The sequence below is a fragment of the Mesoplodon bidens genome (assembly GCF_964165515.1).
Source record: "Mesoplodon bidens genome assembly, chromosome: 6".
NCBI lineage: Eukaryota > Metazoa > Chordata > Mammalia > Artiodactyla > Ziphiidae > Mesoplodon > Mesoplodon bidens.
In genome coordinates this window covers 73,093,471-73,103,216 of record NC_138162.1, presented here as the reverse complement: position 1 = coordinate 73,103,216, position 9,746 = coordinate 73,093,471, and the positions used below count along the sequence as shown (strand labels likewise).

The 9,746-nt window shown below is 42.2% G+C and overlaps 1 protein-coding gene across 6 annotated transcripts in view; it reads right to left on the bottom strand.

Annotated features, from left to right (window-relative positions):
- Positions 1–942: 942 nt before the first annotated feature.
- The window catches only part of SPATA6L (spermatogenesis associated 6 like), a 54,263-nt gene continuing 45,459 nt past the window's right edge, over positions 943–9,746 (bottom strand). For all 6 annotated transcript variants that reach the window (XM_081236671.1, XM_081236674.1, XM_081236675.1 and 3 more), the window contains 4 exons: positions 8,899–8,933; positions 7,958–8,154; positions 2,100–2,193; positions 943–1,046 (listed from right to left, as the gene is read on the bottom strand). In XM_081236671.1, the coding sequence (XP_081092797.1) occupies positions 957–1,046; positions 2,100–2,193; positions 7,958–8,154; positions 8,899–8,933 (416 nt within the window). In that variant the 3' untranslated portion in view covers positions 943–956. The remainder of the gene's footprint in view (positions 1,047–2,099; positions 2,194–7,957; positions 8,155–8,898; positions 8,934–9,746) is intronic.

Genomic DNA, 9,746 nt, shown 5'->3' with positions numbered 1-9,746 from the left:
CCTCTCCTTGCCTCAGTTTCCCTATCTGTGAAATGGAACTGGTCATAGTACCTACTTCACAGAGTTGTTGTGATAATTAAACATTAATTCATTAATACAAGTGAAGTATTTGGGCCAGTTACTGGCACTCAGGAAGTACTTAATAAGGAAGAGCTATTCTTATGATGGGCCTGGGTAGGAAGGGAAAGAAGAGAAAACCTGAGAAATGACGACAGCCCTCAAAATGACGAACTTCTTACCACACATCTGAATTCAAGAGTTGCCTCATCACCTCATTCAACAGCTTCCCACAAAAAATATTTACTGAGCACCAACCACAGTGGAAGGTCATCTGACGCAAGGGTGGCAACAGGGTGGTGGGGGGAAGGAAGGCTCTTGTTCAGGGCACACACCTGGCTTGTGTGGTTAAATGGGATCCCACTGTAATTCTGGCTGTAAAATAGTGAGCAGGATGGCAGAGTCCCTGACCTCGGGAAGATGTCCTTCAAGTAGAAGGAGCAGACTTTTAAGCAATCAACCCACATAAAAATATAACAACAAACTGTGTCATACTTTATGAAAGAAAACTGCAGAGGGCTAAAAAGGTGTACCTCAGAGCGGGAGGGGGTGTCATGGAAAGTCATGAGACCCGAAAGGTAAAGAGAAGTGACCCATACAGGGTCAGGAAGAAGTATTCCAGTCAAAGAGCACATGCAAAGGCCCCACAGCCGGAAGGAACTTGTGTCTGAGGAGCTGAAAGAGGGACCACTAGGTAAGGGGGTGGGGGGAGAATACAAGAGGCAAGACTGCTGGCAGACCCGCATATGTGCTGTCTGAAGGAAGAATGTGGCTCTTATCTCCTCCTTGACTCCTGTCCACCACATTTTCTAGGTACTTTATATTGTAGCAGGAAACTGAATTTATTTTAGCAAATCAACAAGAAGCAATTAAGCTGCTTACTTGCATAGGACAGCAGTTTAAAAATATCTCTGTTCATGCACCGGATATTTCTTCAGAGGGTAGCTTGGTCTTTCAAGAATATTCCTTACTTCAGAGATGGAGTCTTCCTATATAACAAAAACAAATCCAGCAATTGCATTACTCATAATGTAATACAGATCAAGGATACCTGGATGTGTAGTTTTGCATTTAAGAGGTCTATGAATCCCATATACGCCGTATATATTGTGTTCGTGATACGTGTGTATACAGATACTATTTCCTTTTTCCCCCTCCCTCCCTTTATCGCTCTTTTTCTTTCCTCTTCCTTCTTCTCTCCCACGCCCCCTCCCTCTTCCCTTTCTTCCTTTTTTTCTTTTTACATTTTAAAGGGATTCCCTTACTTGAAAAAACTACGAATTAACAAAGCAAAGCAAATGACTTTGCAGACAGGCTGTAAAGTAATCCACGACCCTGGTGATTAGGGGAATCAATATTCATTTAAATAATTCATTTAAATGCCAGCATTTAAATAAGTCAAGATGACCAATTCAACTACATGGTATAGTTAAATCCAACCAGAGTGGGCACTGTCAACCTTCCATTTGGTGACAGGTCACAGCTAACGGCTGTACATCTGCAGTAGACAAAGTGCTGGGTTTACCTACCTACGGATCAGAAACACTCCCCTCACCTCCATAAAAGTCAAACAGTGAAAAACACCTTATTAACTTTGAGGAAAACTTTTTTCCATGTTATGAGCTCATGCAGACCACACACGTCCCTAGATTCTTCCCTGGACAGGGATTCCTGTCCAGAGCGGAAGGAAATGTGCTTCGGGCCAGTTACACTGTCTTCTCTAAGTTCTTTGACAGGACCACGCTCCCTCTCACTGTAGGACCTCTGCTTGATGCGTGCTGTTCTCCAAAGTAGCTACTACTCATCACTAAGATTGAAGCACCACTGTCTCTTCCTCAGGGAAGCCTGCCCTGACTGCCAACCAAGCCCAATACTCCTTTTCATACACTCTCAGGATACCATGTAACCTCCTTGGTGAGCATCACAATTTTACATTTATTTCTGTGGTTACTTGATTAATGTCTGTCTCCCCTGCTAGACTGTGAGACCCAGTTCCCATATTATTTTGTCAGCCAAGATCTAATTCCATCGGAAGCCCTGACCTTGTTTAGGTGTTGCTGAGATCTGTGGGACGTCAGACGACTGCAGACCCTTTCGTGGATCTTCTTCCACATGGACTGGGACCCAGGGTGGAACCTGCTCAACAGAGTAAACAGGGTGGAGTATTATGCAGCTGATAAAAAGGACACTTAGAGTGCCTAACAATAAGGGTCGATATTTATAACTTAAAGGTGAGAAAAAAAGCAGCAACATGCAAAACAGTGTGCATAGCGTGGTTTCAATGTCTTTATTAAACCTAGGTATAGGAAAAGCACTGGGAATAAAAACAACCAAGATGTTAAAAATGGTGTGTGTCAGGGTGTGTGACTCTTTTCTTCTTTGTAATTTACTGTGTATTTTAGATATTTCTCTAAAGAACAAATCCTGCTTCTACTTTTAAAACATGTAACCCCAAAATTTTTAATACAAAATTTAATCCCAACTGTTTTCCACTACAGGATATTTTATGTGTCATTTACTTTAGGCCACCCAGACCCAAACTTAACCACAGATCTTACAGTGTCTTTCAGTTCCTCAAACAGGCTGCATTTTCTCCCTTCCATAGGCACTTGCCAGCACTGCTCCCTCGGGTAGAATGCTGCCACCCCCAACCCCCATCCCTGCTCATGTTGAGTCCCACCCACCTTCAGAGCTCAATTCAGTTATTGATTTCTCAGGAAGATCCTTCCTGAGCCCCTTCCTGTAGAGCAGTGGTCCCCAACCTTTTTGGCACCAGGGACCGGTTTTGTAGAAGACACTTTTTGGCACCGGGGTGGGGCAGGGGGGAGTTCAGGCGGTAATGCGAGCGACGGGGAGCGGCAGATGAAGCTTCGCTTGCTCGCCCGCCGCTCACCTCCTGCTGAGCGGCCCGGTTCCTAACAGGCCACGGACTGGTACCGGTCCGCGGCCCAGGGCGGTTGGGGACCCCTGAGGTAGAGGAAGTCGGCTTCCCTATTTCATGCACTTGGAATCCATTCACCCCTCATTCATAGCACTTCCCCCAGTGGACATTTCGTCATTATTTGGTTAATGTCTGTCTCTCCTCCTAGACTGAAATTGGGACTGAGCCTCTTGGGCTAATAGCTCATCTCAGGGTTTTGAATACCACAGGAGGAATTTAATACATACTTCTTGAGTGATTGAATTCATCCATTCATTCATTCATTTTGGGGAGGGAAGTGAGTACCAATTCTTAAGTTGAGGCAGAATTTGCAGTTTGATTATGAAAAGCACAGATATTGTTTTCTTAAAATGCCAAAAAATTTTAGCAATTTGGATAAAATTGTTCTCTTTAACTAATATACAGTAAACACTGGAAATGACAGAAATATGTGAGAATCAATCCAGTTGTTGTTATGGCCACCACACTAGTGAGTCCCTGTGCAGTTGCCCCTCTGCTCGGTTTGGGACCCACATCCAGGCTACCCATCCTGGCTCCCTGTAACGAGCATGTACCCTCTGGTTTCCAGGGAGACAAGACCAAGAGAATGACTGGATCTACACAAATCCATTACCAACCCAGGAAAATGACTCACAGCAAATGAACGAACCACCTAAAGCACTGCCCATGTTTAAAGCACTGCCCAGGCACATCATTTCTACACTCCTCTAAGAATTTTTAAGATGAAGGAATAGAAATATTTTGAAGCTATAAATAAAATTGGCATTTAAAAATAGCCACCAAATGGACACTGCAAATGCTTTCTCATTGGCCTTGAGTAACCAATGCCAGAATTATCCGTACACTTGTTACCCTTATTACTATATACAATCAACACTATATTTGAAGACCTCTGAGAATAAGTCAACAGGCAAGAGCAGTGCTCTGCCTTGACTGTGGCCTTCTCCTTGTGCAGTGGGATGACTGCGGATGGATGCTGAACTGAGGATGGATGCTGAAGGGATGTGACTCTATCCGGACACTGGAGCTAGGGAACCGACTTGAGAGTGTTTCTCCCATGTTTGGGACTACCATTTCCCATGCTGCTAGTTAAAAGGGTTTTCCACTTCCTCCATTAAAACCTTGGGCTGATTCTCACTCCAAAACTTGCCTCCCATCTCATCCTTGCAAACTTGACCCTTGCTGATTTCAGTATTAAGTCAGCAGAGACTCAAAAGGTATTTCTCATGCACTTCTGTGATCTGAGCAGAGGGAGACTGGTCCCCGTGGCTCGTGTGAAAAGAACGGTGAGTGAGGCAGAGCCTAAGCACGGGTAGTGAAACTATGCCTCCTATGGTTGACTCCCAGAAATTCTTGAGCTTGACGTACAGAAGATAGGGAAGCAGCTTGTTAAAAACCCCTCTTCTTACAAACTGCCTTTACTGATTAAGCTTGCTTTAGTTGTTTTTATTCTTTTTTCCCTTCTTTATTTGCATACCCTCCAAGCTTCATATAGCCTAGGGTAATATATCACAAGACTTCTTAACCGCCCCTATAGATAAAGCCTCTGACATCACAGGTCACTATAGTAATGGTGGGCTTAAGTTGTTTTACAAGAACGTGGAGTTGGATCCTGTCTAGTTCAAGCTGGCTAAGACTGGTTGGGATAACTGACCCTAAAACTGTGTCTGCACAGTTATCTGATGAACAATTTTTTGACACCAGAGGGCCAAAAACTCCACCCTCAGATCATGCTAAGTACCTCCATTTTTGAACATGCATCCCATGAAGAAGCATGTAACCCAGATATGCCTGGGCAAAGTACCGATTACTTCACCTTTTCTCTACCTCCAATCACATTTCCTCATGCCTAAGACCACCCTGCTTCTTTATCCCTTCAATATCTCAAGCCCCTTGCCTTTGGGGAGATGGATCTGAGACTTGTTCTCCCATCTCCTTACTTGGCTGCGTTGTGAATAAACTTTCTCTGCACCTCAGCATTTGGCTTGCTGTGCATAGGGCAAACGAACCTGGTTCGATAACAGTGACACCTAGTGTTCCAAGGGCTACCTCTGTGAGGTCAACGGGGAATGGATTCTTCCACAGGGGCTACACTGAGGTCAATGGGGAATGGATTCTTCCCCAAGGATACAAAGGGATATCCTTTACTCAAAACAGCTGCCTTAAAAATATTATCTTCAGTGCCACTTCCCTGGAGGTTAAGGTGATAAGCTTTCCTGGATGCCTGGAATTAAGAGGTCTCCCACAGTGCAGGACTTTCAGCGCTATAACCACGACAGTCGTGGGCAAACCAGATAGCCTTTGTGTGACCATGTTATACTTTGTCACCTTATTTGCAAATTCATAGATTGATTAGTTCCAAACTTATCAGTTTAGAGTTTTTGGACACAGAATTTGCTGACTTTTCAGAGATAAATGATTAAAACTCTGGTCTGCAGCCAAAGTCATCATTCTACAGTCAACTGTGCTAATTCCTGTGAATGACTTGCAAAAGCTCCCCACTGCCTTCCAGCTGAGCCCAAATTCCTTAGCTTGGTTTCCACAGTCCCCCTCAGACTCTCAGCCTTGGAACCCACTACTCCCCAAGGCTGCTCTAACTTCTAGAACCTGACAGCACCCCCTGCCTTCTCACCTCCCATCCCTCCCTCCATTAACTATCACAATCCAATCCCCTCCCCTCTGGGCCCCCATGAAAATGCCACCTCCTCCATAAAACATTCCAGAGTACTTTCCTTCTCCTTTATATATACTCTGATAGCATTTGGTCTGTACTGTTCTCAAAGTTCTGCCTTGTAGGAAACTCTCTGTGTCCATTTTTTTTTAACATCCTCTGCAAGTTCTCAGAGATCAGAAGAAATGTCTTAAATGTTAGCATTTCTATTCCAGGACTAGCACGTTGACTATCAATCCTGTTTTCCTTCTGAGGCACTGTTTTTTTCCCTTGTGTCAGCAAGTATTTATTGAATGTCTACTAAGTGCCATGAACTGGTAACTGATTCTTCATGTGTCTTTTTTTTAAATTGAGGTATAATTGGTGAGGCACACTTTTAATCACAGAGATTCTACATTCCCCTCCACACACCCAGTACTAATCTCAAGGACTCTGACTCAATATGAGGCAATTCTTCAGTGAGCCAGAGTTGAGAATTACTGTCCTGCTGCATAAAGATACTCAGGAAAGACTGGCTGAATGAATGCATAAACCATCTAACAAATTTATTTAAAAAGAAACGAGGCCTTCCTAGATCTCCTTCCTAATGGAATTAACCTCCTCTTGCTCTGCCTTTCCCCTACATTTCGATTATACTTCTGTTAAGTGTACATCATAATCCATCTCACATTTAGTGACATGGGAGTATGCCTGCCACCCCGTCTAGTGTGTGAGCCACTGGGAAGCCAGGAAGTGTCACGATCACATACACTGCACATAATAGGTTCTCAATAAATGGATGCTCAATTCAGTCCCTCAGAAAAGCTTGCTATGCTGATTATAAGGAGTTTGGGTGATGTACGAAAACAAGGCACATGGGCAAAATCCACTAGCTTCTTCCAGTTCTGGCAGCAAAGAAGCACTTTGAGCTGCAAGAGGATGAATCTTTGATCACTAAACCCCTTTTACAGATGAGGAAAGTAAGGTCTAAAAGGCTGAGTACTTGTGTGAGATCACATAGCACTTGGAGACAGGTGAGCAGAGCTCAAAGTGTCCTGACTACCACCAGTTGAAGGTTCATCCCCTTCTCTGTTTAAAATAAATTCTAAGTCTTTACATCTGGGGTAACCCCCCACCTTCTCTGTCCACCTGTTAAGCTGCAGGCTGGTAGAAAGAGAAGAAGCCAGAAGAGAAGGGAGACCAGGCCCAGAGATGGGTGTAAATGTGTCTCTCACCACCTGTCTCTGGGAGCCAAGGCCAATTTAAAAAAATCTATGTTGTGTTATTTTCTTCCAATATAGTAACTAATCAAGGACTCACCATTACTTAGTAGATTTTATCAAAATATTTTACTTGGTTTCCTCAAGTCCATTTTAATATAAAGGTATTCTATCATTTCTGAAAAAAGTCTAAGAATGCATTGTCACTTTCTTATAACTCCTACTAAAATTTCAGTGCCACTTTTGTTCTGGGATATTTACTACAAGTCTCTTTGTTAGCAATTGTATTATTTTTATGTGGAGATTTCTTATTCTCATCACTAACAATGCAGAGAAAAGCAGACTGACCTATCTTTCATTCAAAACAACTATCTTAAAAATATTATCATTTGTGCTACTTCACTGGAGTTGTGACCAACTGTCCTGGTTTGCCTGGGACCAAGAAGTTTTCCAGAATGCAGGATTGTCAGGGTTAAAATCAGGACAGTCTGGGGCAAACCGGAAGGTTAGTCACATCAGCTGGGAGTGCAGTTTGGAAAATAAAGGTTCCTGCTCTCAATCTCTGGCCTGCCCTCCAGACATATGCAATTGTGTGTGTGTGTGTGTGTGTGTGTGTGTGACAATAATATAAACAAGCCAACAAACCATGTCTAGAAAAAGAGAAAGAAAATACACCCACATATTAATCATGCTTGTCTTTGGGTGGCAGGACTATAGGTGATTTTTTTTTCACTCCTTTTCATTTTTCTACAATTTCTAAACTTTCGATAGTGAGTTCTTTTATACTGGTGAAATCAAAAGCTTGAGTTCTAAAATTTATGACAGATAATAATGGATAGATAAATAGTACCTATGCCAAGTTAGCTGTCTGTCCCATTTTCAACAGGCATTCTGAGATATGCTTTCCAGGGTAAGAGAAAAGTCTCAATTCTTACTTTTGGGATTATTTTTCAAGGAATAATAATTTTTCATATCAAGGTGTCCCCAGCTGAATATTCCTAAGGAAGCAAACTGATGAAGTGACCTGACTTTACTCCTCCCAGACCACAAGGCACTCTTCTAGCAAAGAGATGGGAGCTTGCTGCTGACCTTTCTCGGAGAAGGGGCTGATCCAGAAGAGGGCTGGGAGATCTGGAGTGCTGGGAGATGGCAAATGAAGTTTCCCGGTGGAAATCGGCATCCCCTTGATGACTGTAACTGGCCGAGGGCTTTCCAAACTTAATTGAATCTAACGATGATGGTGATTCATTTCTTAAAACAATCCGTTCATCTGGCTCTTTGATAACCTGAGTGACAATGTGCATTAATCTTTAGTTGTAGTTTTTGCTTTGGTTTGCTTAATTTAGAGCTGGGGCCCGGGTGGGACAGGGAAGAGAACTGGGGGCAAGATGATAGAATACCTGCCCCGGGGACCTCCTGCAAATAAAAGAGGGGTGGGAGTAGAGAAGACTAGAGACAAAATGCTCAGGAGTCAAGGGCAAGGAAAGATAACCAAAATTCTGTACATTTGGCATATATTCACAAGCCAAAATAAACTCATGTTCTGAGCTTTGGTTTGTGAGGATTGGAGATTATTGGGTTTGGGAAAGACATAATTTTTTAGACAAAATATTTAACGCTATGGCAAAGGAAGCTCAGTGTACTCCATTTTCTTTGCATATATCCATTCTCATGTTGTAACATGGAAGTTTGCAACTTCACCTGAATAAATCAATCAAACTTTAAGAACAAGTGGTTTACCACCTCTATATACAAAGGTACTCGATTAGAGAAAAAGTAATGAAAATCCCTACTGATAAAGTAGATACTGGGCCTACATACACCCTCACTGGTGATTGATCCTACAAATGAAAGGAGTTTATGTCAGGGGAATAAACCAACTAAAGCAAAGCAACTCAAGTTAAACTACAGCAATTCCATAAGCAGCATTAGCTAGAAATATACTTTCCACCACTCATGGGAGAAAGTACAATAATTGACATTAGATAACTGGAAATAAATCAGTTTACAAATGCTACTTCTAAAATTACCTTTACGTTAGCTGCAAGGCTGTCAAGAGAAGAAGCTAGAAGAAAGAGGAACAGGTGTTTCAATGACTCATTATTGCCAGTTACCCCTAAAGCTGCTGTTACATTTATTCCACAGCAGTACAAAAATATTACACAATGAATGAATTATCAGAGAACTTAAATGCTCCCTTGTAAATTATACCATCACCTTCTTTAAGTCTTCCTGAAGTCACAGCAATTTATCTATTAGTTTTACTGTCCCCTTGAGCTCAACAATGAGGTTATATTAATGACAGCACGTATGGATACAGGAAGAGTAAACGGGAGTCTAAAGTCTAAAGTGAAGCAATAAGTTCAGTAGCCCTTGGGCAGCCTGGAAAACTCTTATTTGCCCAGGTGCCCAGGGCCTAAAAGAAAGCCATTTGGCTCAATGTAAAATTCATACCCTCTGCCTCTTCTGGCATTCCCTTTATATTTGGTTTACATAAAATCCTACCTATGCAGAAACTCTTGAGTGTATTTGTCCAAGGTAGATATAAAAATGAATACATAAGAGCTTGGAAAAAAAACACAGTAAAACTGTAAATCATTATGATTACCCAAGTAATCATAATAAGTAAATAGACCTAATGCCAGAGAATGGTAAGAATTACTAGAATAAATACACACAGATAAAACCAAGAATAAATGGGATTTTTCCAGGTTGAAAAAAAAATGCTTTTGAAATGAGTATTTACAAGGCTATATGCTAAGGCCACCGTGGCTTCCCCCAGCATGACTGGGGCTTAGGCAGTGACAAGGGACTGCTGATTCCCCAATGCCACTGGCAATAAGAAGGAAGATATAAAAAGGGATTTTTTAAAGCACGC